The sequence below is a fragment of the Pyrus communis genome, chromosome 6 (genome assembly GCF_963583255.1).
Source record: "Pyrus communis chromosome 6, drPyrComm1.1, whole genome shotgun sequence".
Classification (NCBI taxonomy): Eukaryota; Viridiplantae; Streptophyta; class Magnoliopsida; order Rosales; family Rosaceae; genus Pyrus; species Pyrus communis.
This window is the reverse complement of record NC_084808.1, coordinates 15,234,957-15,260,024: the sequence shown is the minus strand read 5'-3', so window position 1 is coordinate 15,260,024 and position 25,068 is coordinate 15,234,957. Positions and strand designations below refer to the sequence as shown.

Sequence of the window (25,068 nt, the reverse complement as noted above, 5' to 3'; positions counted from 1 at the left end):
GAATACATTTCCCATCTGAGTTACCAAGGTGGTTCCTGACATTGTTGTTGCTTCCCCTTGGTGCTATGTAGTTCTACCATCTTTGGCTCTTCCAGAGAAATGTCCGATGTTTCATTTAACATTTAGCAGCCACAGTTGCTGCTACATGACTGGTGGCGACAATTTGCCCACTACCTTATATTTTTGACCATATTCAAATAATATGGGTCTATAAATTGTCACTAGAGGCCTTCTATTCTGGCCTTCTGTTCTAGCTTCTTCAGTTTGCAACTTAGCATAGCTGTGGTTCCTTTATATTTGATTTGTACTGTGCAGAAGGCGGAGTTGACTCATGCTATGTGGTGATTTGTAGCTTAATTTTCAGGCCTTCTGCATTATTGTTAGTGTTCTTACAAGTACATGCTATCTTGATTGATGCTGTGAGCTCACTTCCTATTGTCAAACATTTTGATAGAATTAGCTGTCCAGCATCATGTATGTCTATATCTTTATCTACTCTGGATTGATATATCTAGGCCACACTTGTGTTTTGCATAATTTTGGCTGTAAGTTGACTGATGCATCTATCATTTTTCTAGTGTGCTTATATTGAACTTTTTAATAAGCAGGACGCCAAACCGCGAACAGTTATTGCATTGTGGAAAGTCAATCTGGAAGAACCAAAGTTACACCAGTCTGATCCATCAGTTGTGATTCATGATAACTTCACAAGTAATTCCTTTATTCCAAAATAATTCAGTTTGAGTAATTTTAACCCTTATTTCTTTAGGCTATAAATCTGGGATTGATGTCACATTAACTTCCTAGCCCCTTTTTAATTGAATTCTATGTCCATGCATAGGCCCAAGAGGCAAGATACGGAGAAGAAGCATGTACATCGCCCGAGAGGCTAGTTGTAGGCGTCAAAAACTTAGGCGTAAGTACGTTGTTGTTAATTACTTCCAATCAATATAAATCATAGAAGTGATTGAGAAGCACTTTGGCAGAAGATTTTGGATATCTTCCACATCAAGTGTTGCAGTAATATACTGATGCCATCCTCCACCCTCCAACCTATATTAGGTTTACCGTCTAGCTAGGAAGAAAATGATGTTTAATTGTTGTGCGTGTCCATGAGTTAGGTTTCTCTTGTTAGTATCCCATTTAAGCTCAGCAAAGAATCCCATCCAAACTATGCATTCCTTCTTTTGCAGAAACACGCATCAAACTTGCAGCTGCAGTTGAGAATGACAAGCAACAACTTCAGTTGTTTTGCAATGCATGCAAAGGAATTCCACAGGTACATTTCATCTTATCCTTCTCTGCCATATACATGACGTTTTTAACTCCCATCCTTTTTCTTGTTGTATTGTTTAACGTGAAGTGTTTTGCAATTTCTTGTCTCATTATTTCTTGAAATGCTATGTTTGAATCCATTTATATGGACCGTTTTCTTTTCCATGTGAAATCCACCCCTAGAAATGAAAAAGTGAAAAAAGGGAATGGACAATATGTACCTTTTATAGTTAGCAAGCATTTATCTTTTGCGTGGTGATTGGGAGGCTATCATATATTATATTTGTGAAATTTTTCAGGATCGTCCTGCGTTTTTGGGTAACAGCCAACCCCCAGCAACTGCACCACCAGCTGCTCCAGCAACTGCACCACCAGCTGCAGAAGATTTAGAGTTGACCATGGCTATTAGTGCCTCCATGCAGTCTGCTTTGCAGGAGAGACCATCCCATCCTAATCCACACCCTACCTATGAAGCAAGTTCATCCAGTAGTGATAATGGTTGGGCCGGAGCCTCCACGAGAACTGACAGTTACAATGGTGGTGGTGCACCAACTGCAGCTGCTGCTTCAAAAGTAAGTAGCAGCGAGTGGTCAGGGACTCAGAGTAACGAAGTCGGAGAGTCATCTCAGCAGGTGGAAATCCAGGATACCTCTTCCGTCCAAACAGCTCCTACTTCAGATATAATCCCATCAGCCCCACCGGTTGCAGATGATAGTCTAGATGCAGCTCCTATTCACTATCCATCAATTGATTTCAGTCCTATTGATATCCCATCCCCAAGCCTTGAAAGCACACCTGCTAAAATTGATGAGAAGAAAGGTGAAAGCGGTTCATGCGTGATTTGTTTGGATGCTCCAGTTGAAGGAGCTTGCATCCCATGTGGACATATGGCTGGATGCATGTCCTGTTTGAAGGAGATTACAGGTAAGAAATGGGGTTGCCCCGTCTGTCGAGCCAAGATAGACCAAGTTATAAGGCTTTACACTGTGTGAAGTGATCCATAATATATTGAAGTTCGACATTGTTACTACAAACAGCTTGAAGAATATTGTTTTGTTTGTATCATAGTATGTACTTGGATGAAGTTGTATGTGACTTGAGGTTTTTGTAAATGTTGCCACATATTAATTACCTTTCACCATGTTTTCTTAAGTCCCGCCGAGACGACAGCCTGTGTTAATTTTTTTTCATGATTGATTATAAGTTGTATATGTAAATAAAGTTCATTTTTCCATAAAATGTTGGGGCTGGCTGCTCAAATTTTATTCATTTCTAATTGGGTGTTAATGAGATTTTACTCTCCAGTTACAGTTTGCAAACTCTTTTAATGTACTTTGTGATTTGAGAGGAGGAACTCTTTTCACTTCTCTGTGTATTAGGGTTGCAACTTGGGTGGGTTGGAAGGTCAAACCCGCCCTAACCCATCCTTTACAATTCGGGTCCGTTGGTTTGGATGCTCCGGCATTAATATTCGAAAAGAAAAAAGGTCAGAAACACAGAAATAGAAGCAAAAGTTTGATATGAGATTCAGAAACGAAAAAATGGTGGACCGGTTTCAAATTATGCTGAGCCAACTTGCCACGACTCCAAGCATTCGAAACAAAATTTAGGGTACCATGCTGTGATCGCTGTCTCATGTTTTGATTTATGTTAAGAATATTTGGATTGTCAGCCACATAGTATTTGGTTGAAGGCTAATAGCTACTTTTCCTTGATTGCCACTCCTTTTCTAGAGTTCTCTATTTGAGAATGGCCGAAAAGATAGTTCGATATGGACATCCAGTTATGGAGAGTACCTCCATTACACGAATACATTGTTATCATAACATTTTATTATTATTAATGATACGTTGTAAAGAGAAATATTTATGATTGACATATGATATTGTGGTAACGGTGTAATCGTGTCATAAAAGTTCGTAAAAGACTTGGCTTCTCAAGATTGAGGAGATCCTCCTAAATTCACTTACTTCCCGATTCACAGAATTTCGTGCTTATAATGGAAACCGTTCATATAATAAATCATTATGTAAAGATCATATGTACAAAAAATCAATTAAAACTAAGGTTGTTTGGTCAATTAATTGTAGCAAATAGATAAGTTCGTAATTCTTCTATAAATCCGTCCATTTTTATACGGTTTGATGACTAAGCGATCTCATCTTTAATTGATTTTTTGTGCAGATAATTTTTACAGAGGGATTTATAATATGAATTGTTCTGATCATAAATATGAAATTTCTCAAATTGGCCACATAGTAATTGAAGAGGAACCCATGAGGCACACACATGAATAAAAGCATCTTAAAAAACTCTTCCTCTCCTAAATTATTGTAATAATTTTGAACCTTCATCTCCCCTTACTAATAATAATATATTTAAGAATCTACCTAGTTAATTGTTGGCCATTGGCCGGCCTCACTCATGGTTGTCAACCTCAAAACCTATTGGATGATCACATATATTCCTCTCTTTTTGGGTCCTGATTTGCATATATATATTTGACATGGTATCTTTGTTACAGCATATTCAGTTACGTTTGTGAGTTGGTTTCTCAGTTGGACATTTTGTGAATATACTTCTTATATTGTTACGTAAATGACTACGTGATCATATTTTTAAGAATATTTTGTCAAATCAACCTTTTTAATTAAATGAGAATATTGACATATTTTTCACTGAATGACCAAAATGATTTACTGCTGACAAAATTAGGATCACTTTTATCAATTTTCATTATTAGAGACCAAAGTGAGAAGTTATGCTAATCTCATGGATCAGTTTAGCTAAAGAATCTACTATTTTTTTACCTTCGAAAAATATTATAATAGTACCATTATGTTTTTCTTCCCTTTTTGTTCATTGGTCAAGATCATTAGGGTTAAGGCATATTTGTCAATTTGACCCCTAAACTTGTATAGATCTGTCAATTTTTCCTATGAATTTTAATTTTAGCCGATTACCCCCATGAACTTTTATAATTAGCAATTTCCTACTTGAACTTTAATTTTAGCCAATTACCCCTTCGAACTTTTATAAATAGCCAATTCCCCCCCTGACGCTAGATTTTACATTTTTTTTTCATCCACTTTCCATCTATTTTGATCATGTGGACACCACATGACAAATGTATGGGGATAAAAAGAATGGAAAATTGGATGGATATAAGTTGGATGAAATTTTTTAAAAATTATAACGCTAGGGGGAAATTGGCTATTTATAAAATTTCAGGAGGGTAATCAGTTAAATTTAAAGTTTGGGGGAGGAATTGGCTAATTATAAAAGTTCAGGGGGTAATTGGCTAAAATTAAAGTTCAAGGAGACAACTGACAACTTTATACAAGTTCGGAGAGCAAACCAACAAATACCTCTAGGTTAATATATCACTTAGCTTGTGTTGCACTAATTAGATGAAGGTTTTGTGACTTGAATTTAATTAATAATTAATTATGGGATTGTAATCTTAAATAATTGAGATTCTTTCCCTTAACCTCAATCATATATAATTTTTTTATCAAGAAAAAGAATTTCATTAAGGGGGGAAACCTCTACTACAACCAAAGCCCAAGCAATCAAAATTGAGGACATTAAATACAACATAAGGGAGACAATGATCCTAGAAATGCGGAATGTCAAAAGTTAAACCTAAATGAGCTACAACAGCCGCCACAAAATTTTCTTCTCTTAAAACATGGTTTCATTCTATGCAATTGAACTTTGAGGTCATCCAACGACTATCCTCAAAAATAGATATTAGGTTCCAAGGGACATCCCATCTTCCTTGAACAACACTGATGATTAACTTTGAATCCCCCTCCACCAGAAATAGTTATTTTGTCAATATTAAATGCACCAGGACTAATAACCCGACCCTCATAATTCCTTAACACAAAGGCAGTAACAGCTTTCTTCGAAGTAATAGAACCATCAAAGTTTAACTTTATAACATCCTGATCAAGGGGTGTCATTGAATGACCTGCTCAAAAGAAGTGACAACCTTGCATTTTGGTTTCCAATTACACTTGAAGAACAAAGAACCCACACTAGCTACAATGACAAGGCAACAAGTACGGATAGAATGATGCCCCTAAACACCTTATTATTTCTTTCATTCCATATTTGTCAACAATTGAGAATTGCTTTGCTCAACTCACTAAGATCCTCTTTATCTGAATAACTCAAACTTTCCATCCAATCCGCCATATTATCAAACTAATATCTGTTATTTCTCGACAGATTAATAGGAGACAAATTCCAAACTATTTTTGCAAAGTGGCACTTAAGAAAAAGGTTATTTTGATCCTCTTCATCTTTGCCACATAAAGGGCAAACTTTGTCAGCATTTATAACGAATTTACTTAGACATTTCCTAGTTTGAAGACTTTCCTAAATGAGGAGCCAAGAAAACATCTTCACCTTTGGAGGGATAAGTAGTTTCCATATTTTCTTAAGCAACTTAGTTTGTTACCATTATGGAGGTTTTGATTTTGGATCTAAGTTGCACCCATAATAGAAAACATACCATTATTTGAATCACCCCACACATAAAACATGCAATTTTCCTGGCAACATCACGATCAACCAATCTATTGAGTTTATCCATATCCCAACAATTATTATTAATAAATTCACACTTTGAGGTCCCAGCTGATCCCCGTCCTTTGGTTTTCTAGGATTTAATGGATTAGAGGATAAGGAAGAACCCAATGATGGGTCCAAAACAAGATATCATACCATTACCCACAATCCACCTCATCCCCTTATGGGTAATATATGTCTATTATGGAGAATGTCTTTCCAGGCTAAAGAGTGATTTTGCTTCATCTTACACTCCATAAAATTCTCCTTTCTGATGTATTTTCTTTTGATAATTTAAACCCAACAGTTATTCTCGTTAGTAAGAACTTTCCAACCTAACTTAGCTAAACAAGCATTATTAAAATGATCAATTCGTTTGACACCCAAGCCTCTATCCTCTTTCAAGGAGCACACTTTATTCTCAAGCAACATGTTTTAGTTTTCATCCCTTCCCTAACAAAAGTCCTTACACTTTGTCTCCAAGAAGCTTTGCTATACAGTTTCCAAGCTCGCCTTCGTGATTATACTTGTTGATGAGTGGGCAAAGCTCTTGTCGTTCATATTCCAGTGCCTCTCCTTTGATTCGTTGAAGTTTCATGAATCAAGGTTCTTGGTATTGGCTTAGCTTTTTCACTACAACGGGGACGTCATGGTGGCACCACACATCAAAGGCGGCTTTGGGGAGAGTGAAGCGTTTAATCGCACAAGGCCCCAAAATTTAAGGGCCCCCAAACAATTTTTGCTATCTAAAATAGAATATTATTATACATCAAAACTGATGAAAATTGATCTCGTGTCTCCAAAAAAGTGTGAAGTTCGTACAAAAAGCCACTTTGATGAGAATGATGATGAGTCATCCCAATTAGCGGAGGAATCTCTTAGAGTTCATTACACTATATAATATCAAGCTATTGATTCATAGAAGTTTTGATGAATATAAAGCATATGATAATATATTTGAGTTTTTGTTCACTTTGGAAAGGTTGAATTCGATGGACAATAATAAAATGAAAGATTGTTGTGATCATCTTCAAAACTTTATCTTTATCAAGAAAGGTGAGTTCTTTTATGTTGATGGGGATGCATTATTTGTAAAGTTGAAGCTTTTATCAGAGCGTTTATCGAAAGAAATGAAGACATCCATTGATGTATTGAACTACTTGAAGAGGATGTGTTGTTTTTTTACTGCAAGCATTGCAGTTATGTTATTGTTACATTTGCAAAAGGGAGTTTCTCAAAGTTAAAGTTATTGAACTCATAATTGGGATCAATCATGTTGCAAGAAAGGTTAGATGGGCTTGCTTTGATATCTATTGAAAGTAGCTTTTTAGACAAAATTGATTATGAAGGTTTAATTGATGATTTTGTAGCAAAAAATGCACAAAGAACCATCTCTAAGCGAAACTTCAATGCTGGACTTTTTGAAGCTTTTGTTCATTTATCTCCCCCTAAACTTTTTGTTACTGAAAATCAAAACTTTTGTTCATTTGCTTTCTTAAGATTGAATTGATTGTTAATTATTTAATAATTATAGTTTTTTTGTTTGTAACTTTCTTTATATTAAATGATATTTGGAAATTGATAATTAGTATGATTTTTAAAGTTTGTTTCAGTTTTAGCATCAATGCATTGTTCAATCTTTTTTGCAAGACTGTCTTAAGAAGAGCCCTTTTATAATTCCTCACAGGGCCCTCAAAATTTCAGAGATGGCTCTGCTGCACATCAAGGAATTGTACACTGCAATTTTTTAAAACATGAGGAACTCACCAAGCGCTGATGTGAAGATTACAGCGTTGAACACCACCATAAATAATAATAATAATTTATTATTAGTTTCTTGTCCATGCGAATCAAACTTGACATTCATATCAGCAAAAATGCAGGTCCTATATTTGCCACGTCATCATTCAATTGCCATATTGACAAAAAACTTAACAGATGTGTGACATTGAAATGAAATATTAGGCAAATGTATGAGATTGAAATGCTTTAAACATGTTATATACAAATTGTAATTACATACATACTTGAGGATTCAAAATGTAATTTATCCTATATTTTTTTAATGAAAGAGAAAAGGAAACAGGGAAAATGCAGGTAAGCTAACATATATATTATGCCCTCTGCCCGCTGCCCCCGCCGGATCGTGAGATTTTGATCAATCTTTGCAGTAAGATTGAAGTTTTAACCCCTTTCATTAAAGAAGAAACATATTCAATCATGTTTGTACGAACTGGAATATAATCACGATTACATGTTTAATTAATTGGCGTGTAATCAAATTAATTCTCTACCCTCACTTGTTACTGTTAGACTGTAAATGATAGAGGGAACTATAATAAAAGAGAATAAGAATGTAGTTGATGCCTCCACTCTTTTAATTCACTTCACCTTTGGGATATTAATCATTTTTCGTATTTTTGGATGAAGAACTTCCAAATTCCAAGGAACTTAGATAAAGTGATGAAGTGATGGATTACAAAATGTTAAATAGAAGAGATTAGAAATGCATTTACATGAGGATTATAAAGGCATGTGAGAATACTGTAAAAACTAATTACTTGAAATGTGTCATTTAGAAATTCCTTCCTAAGGTTAAGAAATGTTAATGCACAGGATATCGTTACGCACTGTTAAACTCAAATTTGAGTTTTCAATATAATGTTTTCTCTTCCATTGTAAAGACTTGAATCAAAACTCAGAATGATTTTTAAGATTTTTTATTTTGGTTCAAATGATTTGATTTTATTTTTAAGAGAGTCTCTTTGCATATGGAGAATAAAAAAAAAATCTGAAATTTTCAAATCCACCATCCTTTTTAGACTTGAATACATAATGTGGGTTTAAGAGTATAATCTTGCATTAGAAATGGTCCTTAGACATTAGTCCTTTAAACTAAAAGTCAATGAGTATTCTCTAAACTTATCACAATATGAAGCAATGTTCATTTTGTGTAACATTGTTAGAAATTTCATCTAAAATAAAGGGTTTAAATGAGCAAAAAATGGACCGAATTGTTCTAATGAAGTTATCCAAAAGAATCATTACTCTAAATTATAACAAATTCAGAAACAAATACTCACAAATTTTTAATTCAAATATCAGAGCTCCAAACTAGAATTTAGAGACCACTTTTCTAATTATTGTAATGAAAAGGGAGTAGGATTCTCTCCCTTCTTTTTTTCCCTCCCCTTCCTTCCCCTTCTATTTGAACAGTCACGGTTAAGCCACGTCAACATTTTATATTAATTTTTATAGCAAGATAAAGATAAAATAACAGAATGTGAGAAGAGGAAATGGAAAGAGGAAGAGAGAAAATTCAAGTCCAACGAAAAGTATCACCTTCATCCTCTGTGATTAATTGAATCCAATGACCGTAAGTGGCAGCTCTTTTCAATTTGAGAATGACTTGTACGTGCTTGACTGTCTATGGTCGTCTGGTTCCTACATTGCCATTTTCTCATTCAAATTAATGGATCCTGACATGACAGATGACATGACTTATCATCAGAAACTAAGAAGAAAATTAACCGCATAAACATGGCAATTCCAGGAAAGCCGTTATATATTTGATAGAGTTAAGTCATTGACTGCTAAATATAATCCCTAAGCTTGATTAAAAAAATATTTAAAAAAAAAGTTATCCCTAAGCTGCAAGCATGCAATGTTGGTATATAACTATTGACTCCAAAAATTACACAGCCTATGTGGCGCAAAAGTTAAGTAACAATGAGCTAAATACATTTTTTGGTGGGTTGAATGCTGATGCGAGTGTGCCAATTCGCTATCGAGTTTAGTCAGACAAATGTCTTGAATGTGATAAATGTTGTGAAATGCATTGTTGACTCCTGAATTGAGAGACTTCGGCCGAGAAAGAAACACTCTCAGTCTTGGGTTCTATAACCTAAAGACAAGGTTATGCCAATTTCTGTGAAGTTCAATAATGGTTCGGCTATTTGTGTGCCACACCCTAAAAGTAACCTCAAAGTAACACTTTCCTTCACCGAGAAAGCTGATGAAGTAATATCTTTTGGCGAGAGAATCAAAGACTCTTCACCAGTTAAGACTTAAGATAAAGAATCAATCGGACTTGAGAGAATTCCTATCTAAGTAATTAGTCGAGACTCCTAAGGCAAATTGACTTTACAGCTCATTGTTTAAATTTTAGGCTTCAATTTTGAAACAAATGAAAATTTATAAATTAATATCTAAACTTAAAACAAAATGAAATTTGAACTATAAAAATACAAATGAAATGGTTTGATTTTAGCAATTTGTAAATATTAGACAATGCGATTTCAAAAGTTTTTTCTCTCATTTCTCATTTTTAAATTCATTTTTAGTGATCTGGGATGAAGTTCCTAATATACTCCTAAATTTAACGGAAAAGTAGACGACGCTAGTGAAAATGACTACTGGTACAACACATAATTCAAGGACTCAAATAAACTAAAGATAAAATTCAGAGATCATTGCTCCAATTAAGCTTAATAATAATTTAATATCAAATTCACTATACTTATTATATTCGAATTTAAGAACTCTCATTTAATTATAAACGGAGGAATACCAAATCAGGAGAAGATGATCATCTCAACCCAAAAAAATGAATGTAGGGCAAAGTGGTAATTGAAGAAAAGGTGTTGTCAATCAATACAAAAGGTAAAGAAACAAATCATGTTATTCCCTCATATTTTTTGACCCCATTGCCTTTATCATGTATCCATCCCATCTCTCTCTCTCTCTCTCTCTCTCTCTCACTGTCAACCTCTTTCCATTTCTACAGAAACCCTACTATTTGAGGAGAGACTTCATTCGCACTTATTACCCATTTACCGCGCACACACTCTATCTCCCTCTCTCAATTTGTTGGCCTGAACTGAGTTGCTCCCCCGTTTTTCGGGGCAAAAAAAAAAAAAAAATATATATATATATATATATATATATATAAATCTGGCAGATCATAAAATGTTCCCATGAAACAAAGTAATAAACAAAAGCCACCTCATACCATAACCTCTTTCAAAGGGTTTCTAGTATTTGATCAAACAAGGATTCTAAAAGAAACCTCGGAAGAGTAGTATATACTGTAGAAAATAAAAACAAAAGGTTATATATAGCTAGTTAACCCTACTCCACTTTTCTCACTTGATCTATCCTTATAAAATCCCCATCCTCATTCCTCAACCATATAATTGGAAACCCAGCTCAATTGTTCTTTGAGTTCTTCTAATCGGCCATCCATGGATTCACTTCAAGAATTTGACCCTTCCAACTCATCAAATACTTCAAGCATCAACATCAACACCACCATCACTACCAACTCATCCTCCTCCTCCTCATTGTCACCGAGCTCCACTCTAAGCCGCTACGAGAACCAAAAGCGGCGAGACTGGAACACCTTCGGGCAGTACCTCCGCAACCACAGGCCACCGTTGTCCCTCTCGCAGTGCAGTGGGGCCCACGTGCTTGAATTCCTCAAGTACCTAGACCAGTTTGGGAAGACCAAGGTGCACATCCAGATGTGTCCCTTCTTCGGGAACCCTAACCCTCCTGCGCCGTGCCCCTGCCCTCTGCGGCAAGCTTGGGGAAGCCTCGATGCCCTCATTGGCCGCCTCAGAGCCGCCTTTGAAGAGCACGGCGGGAAGCCTGAGGCAAATCCTTTTGGGGCTCGTGCTGTGAGGCTTTACCTGCGTGAGGTTCGAGATTCTCAGGCCAAAGCCAGAGGAATTAGCTACGAAAAGAAGAAGCGGAAGCGCCCACCACAGAGTAGTAGTAGTAGTACTAGTACTATTCTTCCAGTTCAAGCAATACCGCCTCCGGCTCCTCCGAGTGCAAGCTAATAAGTCAGTAATTAAAAAGCTGTTTGGTTTTTTGGTCTAGTATCAAAATCTTCATTTGATTAATTAATTAATTATCTCTATCATACATATAATTTTCTTTGCCCTAGCTATGTTAATGAGTCTTCTTAGGGCGGCACGTTATTCTCACTCTATAGAAAGATTAATTGTTATTGTCTTTCTCTCATCAGACGGAACAACTTATCTACAACTGGATATATACTTCTTCGTGCCGTCTCTAGTCATGTGGTATCACAGGACTTTTTGTCGTCATCTTTTGTATTTGTAAGTTTATATATCTATCGGACTTATTTTTATTTTTATTTTTTTTCTTCAGAAGCATGCTTAATTGGACTGTCAGATATTGAACAATTGGATTGATAAGCAGACAGCAGGTGCAATGTTGTAGTATAAGCAAATTAGCAGTTGGGCTGGGAGTAATGAATATTATAAGTACTAGTTCTAGTAATGAATATTATTAGCAGTATGACTTAGCATAAAACATGTCATGGCTATGTACTATTAAAAGGTCAATTGGTGAGAAGTAATAGATTTGCAGATCATGTTCTATGTCTCCTTTTGAAAATTTTCATATTCTTTAAATGCGTGTTGGCAAATCATTGAACAGTTTGGTAGATATAACTTTTCAGGGGATCGATCCTGTGTCAGATTTGTCTAGCACGATGTGTATACAGTCTGTACTTGTTTATTTTTGGTATCGACATATAAGGGTCAAATTTCTTCTTTTGTTTCCTCCATTGGATTGGATTGTGAGCTTTTCGATCGTCACCGTGGAAGTGGAAGTTGAGTGAACAGAGAACAAAACCTTTCAATCACTAATGTAAATATGCAATCGGTAGATGATGGAGTTTCTGCAATTAAACCTTTATGAATGTATTATATTCATTCGCTATGTGTGTGTGTGTGTGTGTGTGTATGTATATATGCATGTGGGGAGATGTGTCTTTGCCAATATGAGGTGTCCTTCATTTGTCAAATGTGTCATATCACTCTTTGTGCTTCATTTGTTACCGAAAGCGGAGAAATACATTAAACAAGTGAAGTCTTATAATCGTTAAATAGTGTGTGTGTATATTCAAGTCATAAACAATATCAAGCTAGCTAGCTTTCATTTAAAATATTCAATATACCATTCAAGTCAGACGAAGGGGTTAGGGCTTGTAACTCAAATAGACTGACATAATTTACCCTGCAGACGAAGTCTTCGATTTTATTCTCTCATCTCTCAGCATCATTTGTATATGGACAAAATGCAAACTAAAAAAAAAAAAAAAAAAAAAAAAAGGAAAAAAGTTGCATGAGAGAGGTACAATATAAAAACTAGTAGTAAGTATTATATTATCAAACTCCATGTTAATTTAAATTAAAAACATCTAGAGATATATATAATATATTGAGTTGCATGAGAGAATAATAATATCAAGTATTTATATTTCAAGCCAGGTTAAGATTTTATGAGATGAATTTAATTACTTGGTGATAATCATGAGGAGGAGGATGAGATGGACTTAATTATTTAAGCATCTGATAAACGCGTGTATCAAACCTTATTTTCACAACCTTGCTCATAGTAACAGAAGCATTGATATACTTGCACTTGTCTACTTGTTTGATTTTTTTAACTAAGTTGTGCATTGTATGGATTGAAGTGTTCTCTGCCGTGCTATTGTTTACATTTTTAATATAAGCTGTGCATTATGATATTTTTTTTATATATGTGGGAGATTAATTTAGACTTATGTATGATATAGATATTTGCTATCGGGGACATGATAATTAGAGTAGTGATCAAGAATGCCAAATTAAGGTTTAAGTCCACCACATTAGGGAGATGATAATTGGACCTAACACATCTTCTTATTATCAATTGATTTTAAGTTGAATGCTGACATCCAAATAGTTTGTTGTTATTGCACAATTGAGTGTTAATTGAGGCAGCTAAGTTTTCTCGACTAATTTGCAACCAGGTAGGGTGTCTTATGAATGTTAATTTTACTCCTCTATGTAGATATGTGCGAGCACACATAAGAGAGTATGAAGCTTATTTTCGGGTGCTTGTATGATGGACTCTCAGGTTCTTCGATCATAAAATTTTGTTTGGACAATTTCAACTTAGTTTATGAGCTATGATTGTTTGTTAAACATGCATGTAAACACATTCAAATGGTGACTTTTAGGTTAAGTCGTTGTTAAATGAGATCCATCTATTAAGGTTTTGTTTATTTTTAATTTCAACGTAAGTTTAAGTCTGAATTTTCCCCTTTGTTTGAATACAGATAAGGGATTGCAAGCATGTCAATCGTATTGACTATCTATGCATACTATATTTATATAAAAATTAGTGTTGGTAAAAGCTAGAACCCCAAAAAAAGCTACCTTGTTGCTAACTTGGGGATTAGATTATTACAAGCTAAGCTACCTAACAAGAATTGATCTTCTTTTTTCTTTTACATTTTGCTCCGGTCTGAAACCATGCTATTCATGTATCACTGTATTTTTGGTAACACGGTTGGCAATAAACAGAATTCTTCAATGACAGTGGCAAAACTGTATGTATCCCTTCTACCCCTTACATTTCCATTAGTGGATCTTATATATATTGAAAGTAATCTCTAGCTTTGTGTGGTTGCTATTGTCAACTACAAGCATTCAGTTATAGTTTGGCTGGAAGTTTCTTTAGCCTCGTTTCGTAGGAACTGATTGGAATGAAAAAACAACTACTTTCAGGTATTTTGAAGGAAGAAATGAAAAAATTGTGGCCAACATAGAGGTAGGAGATGGATTACTCAAGAAGAAAGTTCATCCATTCCAATCTTCCCCCAAATGGTACAATTGGAAGGGAGTAGTTTCTTTCATGTCTAATCCCTTTCTAAGTCCTCAAATGAAAAATCATTCTCCACTACCTTTGATATACTTTGAATTTAGAAGGTAATCCATTTCACTTTAATCCTAGACACCAAACAAGAGATTTTGATATTATCTTGTCGTTTTTGATAGTGCATTTGCTAAGTTTTTAGTTCGTAGTATACTCGGGAATCATTAAACATGTCCAAATTTGTGTGCGTGAAATGTGTTAGCTAGGCTGTTAATTAGATTGCTTAAGAGTAATCAATAAAACTGCTAGCTGCCTGGATTTTTCAAATTTACAACGAAAAACGATGTAAAGGGTATATTGACAGTGTATTCGTATAATGTAAGTTGTTCTTCAAAAATAAAATTTGTTTTTGAGCTTAAAAAAAATAAAAATAACCATTAATAATATAAGTTTTGTCATGGATAGGCTTTGGAAAATCTTCTGGACGATCGAACTTCAATATTGTATTTATGTTAAGCTTTACATTTTTTTATAGCTCTAAAACGGAATGCTTTAAAACCTAGCTAGCATGCATTATAGAATATAGTGACATATTATTGTAGGGAGATTTTGTGGTACCTTATTTAAAAAACCATTTAAGATACATTATGATGATTCAAATTACACTCCAATGTTATATAATTATTTGGATAAGTTTCAAGTTAATGACAAAGAATAGTGTGATCATTACTATAGCAAGGTTGGTAGTTACATTGTGGACGTTCTATTACTTTGTCAATGTAGGTTTTTGTACTTCAACATGATTTTATTACAAAAGTTACGTTTATTATTATTATTATTTCAATGAAGTATGATTATAGTATAGACGTATGTTATTAGCAGGGAACATTATGAACCTACGCAACATCGTAATTGTGTTACAACATGATGTCAACATACAAGGTCGAAGTTAAGGTTACACCTTAATCTTTCAAATTTGAGTCGAAAGTTACATAATTATATTAACATTATATTTAGTTACATCAAATAACGTTCATATTAATATACCAAGGTTGCCCTTTACGGTGTTAATGTTGGGTAACAACGTAATCGTTCAAATTTACAGTCCAAAGTTACATAATTATATTAATGTGATATTTAATCATGCCAAATGACTTTGGTATCACTATACCAAGGTTGCTCTTTAAGTCGTGGATGTTAGATTACATTGTTTTTTTTTTTAAACATACGATAGTATCTACACTAAGAGGGTGGGGGAGTGGGCTAAGCCTCACAATGGACTAGCAATAATGTGATTCAAATTTGTCTTTGATAAGAATCGAACATAAGACCTCTTCAAAAACATGATCAAAGTGGGGCAAGACTAGCTCTCCACTACCATTCAGATCACAGAGAATCAATAGGCCAGGTCAAGCCAATCTAACTTCCGAATGCAAGTAATGAATAATGTAAAATGGCGATGATCCGAGATGGTAACTGGAATTTAAGTTCCTATCAATATAAATTGCAGTCATCTAATGTTACTCTTAAGTTTACGAATATAATCGTAAAGTTGAAACCGAGATGGAAACTGGAAGGCTATATTTTTTGCAGTTAAAACAAAAGAAGAACCGTCTTTACGTCAGAGAGAAATAGAATCTGTACAAGTTTGGGCTTTGTGTACCAGATTTGGTTAAAAAAGTTAAGCTCAAATAAATAGGTACAACTTTATAAGATCTGGCTGGATCATGCAAAATGCAACACTTTTTCTTTGCTATATGCACTCTTCGTTTGATGGTCACAAAGCATCGATCCTTCTCTTGTGAACAACCAAATAGTCAAGTTACGAAATCCAATAAAATGTTCATTCTTTGTTGGAAAACTAAAATAAATTGTTGAGAAAATGATGCATGGCAAACTTCTATCTAAGCAACAATTTGTACTTAACCATTTGGGGACTCCTGTGTGGTATTCTTTTAGTGAAAGAAGCATGTGGTATGAGTCGTGTGACAGCCTGATAAACCTACACCATATCTCCTATCTAGTTTGGATTGGAAAATTCGAAGAGAAGATCAGTGTGGAGTTTTCTGATCCATCGTAGCTTTGGGAACAAGCCCATATTGTCTCCAGTGCATCCTAGGCCAGAAGGCCTCCAATGCATCTGTAACGAAGAGAACTAACTAAAATGAAATTGTCAGCGGTGACTCGCTACGAATTAATATGCCCCTGTTTTCTTTACGCCCGAGATTTGTGTTGAATCGAAGTGTAAAGATGTGAAGAAATATTCTACGTCAGAAAGTTAAGTAAGAATAAAAGAGCTATAGTTGCCATCGCCACTGATGATATACCGTATGACATTATGTCATTATATATATAATAGACATAATTAATTATGTATGCATGAATTTGGGATTGGAACCTCAATATTTTATATGGTATCATAATAAATTCATCAGTGTGTGAATTTCATAAGCCACATGTGTGCTATGTAACTATATCATCCAATTAAATTATGAAAGATAAACTGTTATGACGAAACCACTAGATCCTTAAAAAAAATCTGATATATGCCACGAAAGGTTTAATGCGAAAACCATTTTATCAAGGATGACAATCTATTTTTTATAACAAAGATGATGATTGTATTGATGAGCAACCAATACAAGGCTAACTACAAAACGAAGGGATTATGCCAGTTCAGCCAAAGTTTTTTATTCGAAGCAAGGGATAAAGAACAAGAAGTGATTTGTGCTAGTGTGTCTTTGCCTTTTGGTCTCCTCTTATAGTTGTCAATAATCAATAAAAAAAAGTTGCCAATAACCTATAAACAAAAAAAGCCTCGTGGCAGATAATGATTTTGCTCAATATTATGAAACAAATGAGAGGAAATTAAGGATTTTATCGATTGAATAACTTCTAGCTTTTTAGAAGTGCTTTTAAATGACTAAAAACATTTTAAAAGAAAATACTTTTGGGTTGCAAAAGCACTTGAAGTGTTTTCTACAAGAAATACAAATTATGTGCTTCTTACATGAAGCACTTCAAATGCTTTATAGGATTAACTTGTATTTTTATTAAACATTGGTTTCAAATTTTCTTTTTTAAAAGAGCTTTAAGTCATATAAATGAAATGTCCAAACGAGCCATTCATATTTACACTAACTATGAATATGAACAAACAAATAAAACAATCTCACCTCAAAACCTTTGTGCATGCCCGCATGGTTAGTGCAAGCGATGAGAAAGTGCAAAATTAATAATGAGTTTAGATTAAAGTAGACTCGGGGTAAGTCTCCAATGTGAAGAAAAAAAAAAGGCAATATCACCATATTAAAAAATCTAATAGTCTTGCCAAACACGATCGTATATTGCTCATTTTAATGGTAGCTGTAATGAGAGTAATTTACATGATAGGAGCATACTAGCACCGTGTTATTTTATGTCAAGATATCGTTATATCTTTAGTGACGGAACAGTAACAATATATACTCTTGTCATAAATTGTTGGATAGTTTTTTAATGTCATTCTAAATTGGTCTCAACCTTTTTAAACATTTCAAACAAATATTCAACCTATTGAAAATGTCACGTCCTTTAAGTCCCAATAATTTTTTGTCACATTAACTAGGGTTTATTTTGTCTCCATCATCAATAGAAGGTTATGGAAGCATGGCTTCCACCAAGTAACGCTCACCATCACACCCTTCATTCCATCACTTCCAACCCAACGCACAACCACAAACTCCATCCTACAACTCAAGCTGCCAATATTGAGAATAAGGTATTAGAGCCTGTTGAAATGGTATGGACTACCATGATACGGCCACCACCATATTTTCATTGCTCACAATAAAGAACTGAAAGCTTGACTAGCAAAAACTCGGCAAATGAGGAAATCACATGAGTAGAAACAAGCTCTTTGATATCCTATATGAATTCTTAACCCTCTTCTTTGTTAGGAGATTACCCGATCTACATATTCGTTTTCAATTTTACTCATGGATTTGTTTTTTTTTTTTTTTTCATCTTCATGTCATTTTTGAAGTTATTTTATTATTATTTTAGTGTCAAAGTAAGCAAATAAGTGGGACTCATTGTTGCACATGTACATTTAATGAAAAAAATCAATTGGGACATAACGGATGTGACATGCTTAATAGGTTGGGTACTTATTTGGAATTTAAAAAAATATTGAGATCAATTTGAAATAACACTAAAAGGTTACGAGTTTTAGGTATTCAATCTTTAATTGATAAGTTGGTGGATAGGGAGTTATCCTATACATGTTATTGTTAGGCAGGGTCCTAATTGCAGGGTCCGAATCATAAATCCAATCAAACCTTATCTCAGGTTCCAAATCGGCCAGCAGTTCACACCACACCGAAGATGGTGCATGGCAACTGGCAAGTCACATGCATGCTAACTTTCCAGAAGGAAGTCGGCCAATCTTTTTAATGATAGTCTTCATCCTACTGTATATTACCTTACTTAATGACTTTTTCAAGTATATTGTTTATACAACTTATATTATTAAAGAGTGTTATTAAACTACTAATCAATTGGTATTTTAATAGAGTGCTTACCACAATTCAAGCCGTTTCATGAGAACATTTTCCATTTTTTTTAACTTACCCAATATTTTTTTTTACGACGATAATATTGTTATATAGACCCGAAATCATATTTTTTGATGAAAACACAAAGACTAAATTGACTGAATAGATAAATGCAGAGACTAATTAAGCCGTTTCATGACATTTACCGATAAAAGGGACTATATAGGCTAACAAAAACCATAGATTAGCTAAGTTGGCTAAATAAGTAAAATAGATAGACCATTTTGACATTTACCCATAACGGCTTAATTTAGAGAAGTCAGTGATTCTAGTCGGTGCTCCAACTTAATTACAAAGTGGTTAAATTGGGGGGAATTATAGAGTGCTATGGCAAGAAGTTCTATACCATGTTTGCCATTTCACAAGTTTAGTTTCACACCGTCCTTGTGGTGCTTTGCTTTCGAAGGCTCCATAACCGGCTGAGAGGCTAAGCAAATCTATCCTAGCGCCGGAAAACAAATCAAACATATCATCATATTAACATATCTACAAATTTGTAAACGGTGTTTCGGGTGTGAAGCCCACCATGCAGAATATAACTACATCAATCAAAAGAGTTATGATGCGCTTAGTGTCGATTAACTGAACCAGAATGTAGAACTCTAAGTGCTTCACCTTGCATTCTTTACGAAGCACTGGTATATCAGTATCCAATATCTTAATAATATAACTCGTTAACTCCTTATACAAAGTGCACTCAAGAACTGATAATAAAATTAATGTCGAGAGTAGCCACATCGAGTTTGCATACGCCAACTAGAAGCATATTGAAAGATCTAAACAATTAAGGAGCCCTAGGCTTTTATTATATTGATAAGAGGGATTATCATGCCTCCTCTTCTGCTTGCATCTCTAGTCTCTACTCCCTTCTTTGAAATCTTGAGAGAAAGATGTTATTTATACGTTCAAAAAAATCATTGCATTGCATGAGGCAAGGTACGTAGTATGTGTGGAAGAAAAAGAAAAAAATAAAGTATTAGAGATTGTTAAGTTTGAGATTAATTGTATTTTATTTCCTACCTTTCGTTATTTATAAATTTGATTTGATACCATAATAACTAAAGAAAAATAATGAAATGGGTTTGAAAATTTCGAGTTTTAATGATAAGGACAAAATAAAGGGTAAAGTGAATAGTACCAGAATTGACTTTTTAGTGTAAAAATGTGGTTTTTCGTTAAAGTGAATAGTACAGTGAGCTTTTCGTTAAAACTCTCTAATAACTAACACAGTATCGTGGGTTTTTCGTTAAAATTCCCTAACTAAGGAAAACATCGAATCTTAATTTATCCAATGTCTATCTAGTAATGCCTATGACCAAATTTCTGGTTGTATAAGGTGATGTAAATGATAGGTTAATCTTTGGTGCTGCTACAGTTATTTTACCATTGTCGCTGCTAACATCATAATCGTAACCTTTCGCTTGACACATTCCTTCTTAATATTTTGCTTCCAGTTCTTCGCCCATAGTTTGTTGGGTTGTTACAATGTTGTTCTCTCTCCGAGAACAACATGCAACGCTGATGATAGTTGACGAATCATCTTCAGTTAATGTTAACCCAAGAACAGGCTCTTTGGAAGATTCTTCTCTTCTTCCTCCAAAATTCTTGACATCTCCCTTCTACCAACTAAGAAAACAGGAACGTTCGCCAAGATTTTCATATTGACTGTTTTCAAAAGTTCTTTCAATTTACAACACAAGAGGCTCGCGTTCTAAAATATCAAAAACCACAGTTGAATAAAAATCCGAGCAAATTTCTCGACCAACACCGAGGGACGCATTAATCCTTGTCTTCAATCTCATACAAGTACAAAATAGCCAAGTTCCATCGTTCAGATGAGCATGACAAATTGTATGCTTGGTTCCATATTGTTACACAACATGCCGGAGTAATTTCTTCGCATAGATGAGTGAAGTAGTGCATGTTCTTAATTGTTTCATCACAAATATCGCGAATTTTTTTTGCTTTGAAATAATTGGAGTACTCTTTTTCTTTGTATAGCTGGTTTGGATATGATGAAGATTTAAAACTTTCTTGATTTTTTGTAGAAATTAGGCTGTATACTCGTGGACATAAAAAGATATATTATATGTCAATTGGTATAGAGAAAACTCATAATACCAATCTTTAGAGCGTCAATTTTCGTCTTCATCCATAGAATCCTCAATCCGTAAAATAAATCATACATCTCATCACTAACGTCTGCAAATTTATTGTGTTTCTTATGTGAAACCCCATGTAGACGGTGACTACATTTGCTACGCTAACTGAACTGGGATGCTTCGAGTGCTTCACCTAGTTTTCTTTACAAAGCACTGATATATTAGTAGCCCCTATCTTGATAGTAGAACCCATTAACTCCTAACGGAGAGGACTAAAAAACTGATCCAAGAATCATTGACAAGATTCTTGTCCATGTATCCTAAACCCTAAACCCTCAGTATCCTCCCTTCATCAATGCCACTGTTACTCACCTTGATCCCAGCAAGTCCGACCATGCATGTACCTCTCCTCCTATCCATTGATGGTGCGCCGGCGCATAAGTCTCATCGCTGCCGTTCATTCCGTTTTGAGGAATTTTGGGTTAACCATGATGGATGTGAGGAAGTCATCCACAATGCTTGGGCTCAGTATATGGTGGGTACTCCAATGTTCTACGTTATCAACAAAATAAAAGCTGTTAGGGTGGCGTTCCTCAAATGGCAGCAACTACTGTTTCAGGGGAAGACAGGAGGAAATCTCTCAAGTGAGGGCCAAATTGGGTTTCATCTTAGCCCAACCCTTATCGGAGAACTCCTTAGCGGAACGATCAAATTTATTGGCTCATCTTGATGAATTGTTGGGGCTCGATGAGTCTTTCTGAAGATTTAAATCTTGCTCACTCTGGTTACGAGATGGTGACAGAAACACCAAATTCTTTCATCACAAGGCTAACAATCGGAGAATGAGAAATCATATTAAGGGAATCACAAATGCCCGAGGCCTCTGGGTGAAGGATGACAGAGGTATTGAGGATACTGTGCTTAATTACTATAGTGATTTGTTAACCTCCTCACCAACACATAACCCTGATTTGGTGCTTAATTCTATTGAGCCCAAAGTTTCGTCCGCTATGAATCAGGAGCTGATCAGGGGTTTTTCTGCAGAGGAAATGAAAACTGTTGTTTTCCAAATGAAGCCATCGATGGCATCGGGCCCTGATGGGATGACACCACTTTTTTTTTCCAACGCTTTTGGCACATTGTGGGTTCCGATGTCACGTCTGCGGTCCTCTCCTTCCTCTCTACTAGGAAACTACTCAAACAAATCAACTACACACTTGTCTCTCTCATCCCCAAACAGAAAACTCCTAAGGATATGACCCAATTGCACCCTATCAGCTTTTGCAATGTTCGTGTCCAAGGTTTTGGCTAACAGACTATAAGGCATCCTACCGAATATTATCTTTCTATCTCAGAGCGTTTTCATCCCTGGAAGGCATATATCAGACAATATCATTATTGCATCTGAGATCTCCAAATTCCTTGCTAAAAGGCGTTGGGGGAAGAACGGCTTCCTGTCATTGAAGCTTGGCATCAGTAAAGCGTACGACCGCATTGAGTGGCCATACCTCCGGGCTATTCTTCTTAAGCTGGGCTTCTCTCCTCTTTGGACTAACCTGGTTATGGCTATGGTTACTACGGTCTTGTATTCCTTTATCATAAATGGATGCCCACGTGGTTACCTTCACTCCTCTCGCAGCCTTCTGCAAGGTGACCCCCTCTCGCCCTATCTATTCCTCCTATGCGCCGAATGCCTCTCGGCATTATTGGCAAAGTCAAAAAGGGACGATCTCCTCACTGGTATTTCTATTTGTCCAGGTGCCCCCACGGTTAATCATCTGCTTTTCGCAGATGATAGTCTTCTCTTCAGCCAGGCTAATGAAATAGATTGCCTTTTAATTGCCAAGGTTCTTTATGATTATGAATCAGCTTCTGGCCAAAAAGTTAACCTCCAAAAAAGCGAAATTTGTTTCAGTCGTAACATCAAATCTCCCCTCCATGCGAGATTGGGTGCCCTGTTAGGTGTACGGGTGGTTAATTACCACGAGAAGTATATGTGTATGCCGTTTTTTGTTGGGAGAAACCGTTCATGAAGTTTTGGTTTTATTAAGGATAGACTGTGCAAAAGACTCCAGAGTTGGAAATGGAAGCTCTTAAGTGTTGCTGGAAAAGAAATTCTAATCAAGACTGTTGCTCAGTCCATCCCTATCTTCACCATGAGCTGTTTTCTTCTACCAAAACACCTCTACGAGGATTTAAATAAAATTGTGGCCTCTTTCTGCTGGAACAGTTTAGAGGGAGAAAGAAAGCTTCAATGGTGCTCTTGGAACAAACTTTGCACCGCAAAATTGGAAGGTGGACTCGGGTTTCGTGATTTGCATGCCTTCAACCTGGCATTGCTAGCTAAGCAAGGTTGGCGTATCCTCACTACTCCCCAATCTCTAGTGGCTACGATCCCAAAGGTGAAGTATTTTCCTAACTCGTCTTTCATTGAGACTTCTATTTGCCCCACTGATTCTTATTGTTGGAAAAGTATCTGCGCCGCTAGGTGCATCTTTACATTGGGTTCTCGGTGGCAAATCAGATGAGGGACTACTATTAGAATCTGGGAAGACCCATGGGCACCTTTACCCTCTACATTTGGTCCCTTCTCTGCTAAACCGAAGGGATGTTCCTTAAGCCACGTAAATGAGCTTATTGACCCAATAACCAGATCTTAGAACACTAATCTTTTATTATCTGCTTTCTCGGTAGAGGAATCATGCGCCACCATTTCCATCCCTATCAGTTATTGTCAAACTCAAGATCTCCAGGTCTGGTACTATGACAAAAAAGGCATCTTCACTGTTAAAAGCGCTTACCATCTGGCAAGAGTTCGGGCCTTACAACATAATTCGGGGGCCTCTTCGTCTGGAACCACGAATCCTTATCTTCGGTTCTGGTCTAAGGTCTGGCATGCTAATATTCCACCCAAAGTAAAAATATGCTTCTGGCGCCTCTTCAATTATTTGGTTCCCGCCAAAGCTATTCTTTCTAGGCGGCATATTGTGGTGGATACTTCTTGCGTCCTCTGTAATGGTCCTAACGAATCTATCATCCACCTCCTTAAGTTGTGCCCCTTTGCCAAGTGCGCTTGGTTGTCCTCGACTTTGGGTAATCTTATCAAGGATCACAACCCACCTTTCTTCTCATAGTGGGCATTTGATGTTGCTAATAAGATTCCCAAGCATGGCTTTAAGGCGTTTCTCATGATTTGTTGGGCATTTTGGCGAGTTAGAAACAACAAACTTTAGAACGGATCGTGTGAGACCCTTGACTTGGTTGTTTCCTGCTGTATAAATTGGTGGCATGATTTGGCTCACACTTCTGCACTTATCTCTCCACATACTATGAGGCTGATGGCTCATCCCAAATGGATCACACCACCTTCAGGGGTTCTTAAACTTAATATCCATGATGTTTGGAATGATATCACTAAACGAGATGGCTTTGGATGTGTGATCCACACAAATTCTAGTTCCTTTGTGGCCGCCAGATATGGAAGCATTAACAATGTTTTATCTCCTGTCCAGGCAGAGGCTATGGCAGCTTGTTTGGCGGTGGTTTGGGTGAGCGAAATCAGATATCAAAATATTCTATTTGAGTGCGATTCGCTCCAAATTGTGGATTCGCTAAGAGATCCATCTACCAATATCTCCTTTATTGGACAAATCCTAGAAGACATCAAGGCTTTCCTTCCCACAATCACTGGAGCTTCTTTTGCCCACTTTCGCCGCCAAGCCAATGAAATCGCCCTTAGACTTGGTCGTTTAGGCCTTACTCTTAGTCATATTTGTACATGGCTGGAGTCCCCTCCTAGTATAATTTGGGATTTACTCGAGGTGGAGGCTAGCTTGAATTAA

The 25,068-nt window shown here is 35.9% G+C and overlaps 3 protein-coding genes across 5 annotated transcripts in view; all 3 read left to right on the top strand.

The window, feature by feature from the left end:
- The window catches only part of LOC137738099 (putative E3 ubiquitin-protein ligase XBAT35), a 5,891-nt gene extending 3,464 nt beyond the window's left edge, over window positions 1-2,427 (top strand). The window contains exons 7-10 of one of the 2 annotated variants that reach the window (XM_068477701.1): window positions 609-711; window positions 842-916; window positions 1,194-1,279; window positions 1,575-2,427. In XM_068477701.1, the coding sequence (XP_068333802.1) occupies window positions 609-711; window positions 842-916; window positions 1,194-1,279; window positions 1,575-2,267 (957 nt within the window). In that variant the 3' untranslated portion in view covers window positions 2,268-2,427. The remainder of the gene's footprint in view (window positions 1-608; window positions 712-841; window positions 917-1,193; window positions 1,280-1,574) is intronic. The other variant, XM_068477702.1, reaches the window with a different exon arrangement.
- An 8,431-nt stretch (window positions 2,428-10,858) lies between these two features.
- LOC137738100 (protein LIGHT-DEPENDENT SHORT HYPOCOTYLS 4-like) lies at window positions 10,859-12,261 on the top strand. 2 transcript variants are annotated; one of them, XM_068477705.1, is made up of 2 exons: window positions 10,859-11,699; window positions 12,031-12,261. In XM_068477705.1, exon 1 carries the CDS (start codon window positions 11,097-11,099, stop codon window positions 11,694-11,696), a length of 600 nt encoding a protein of 199 aa, XP_068333806.1. In that variant the 5' UTR covers window positions 10,859-11,096; the 3' UTR covers window positions 11,697-11,699; window positions 12,031-12,261. The 2 variants fall into 2 exon arrangements, with proteins under 2 accessions (XP_068333806.1, XP_068333805.1); XM_068477704.1 differs by having other exon boundaries at window positions 11,885-12,261.
- A 12,303-nt stretch (window positions 12,262-24,564) lies between these two features.
- LOC137736112 (uncharacterized) lies at window positions 24,565-25,068 on the top strand. The gene has a single exon (XM_068475444.1). The coding sequence runs from the start codon at window positions 24,565-24,567 to the stop codon at window positions 25,066-25,068; it is 504 nt and encodes a 167-aa protein (XP_068331545.1).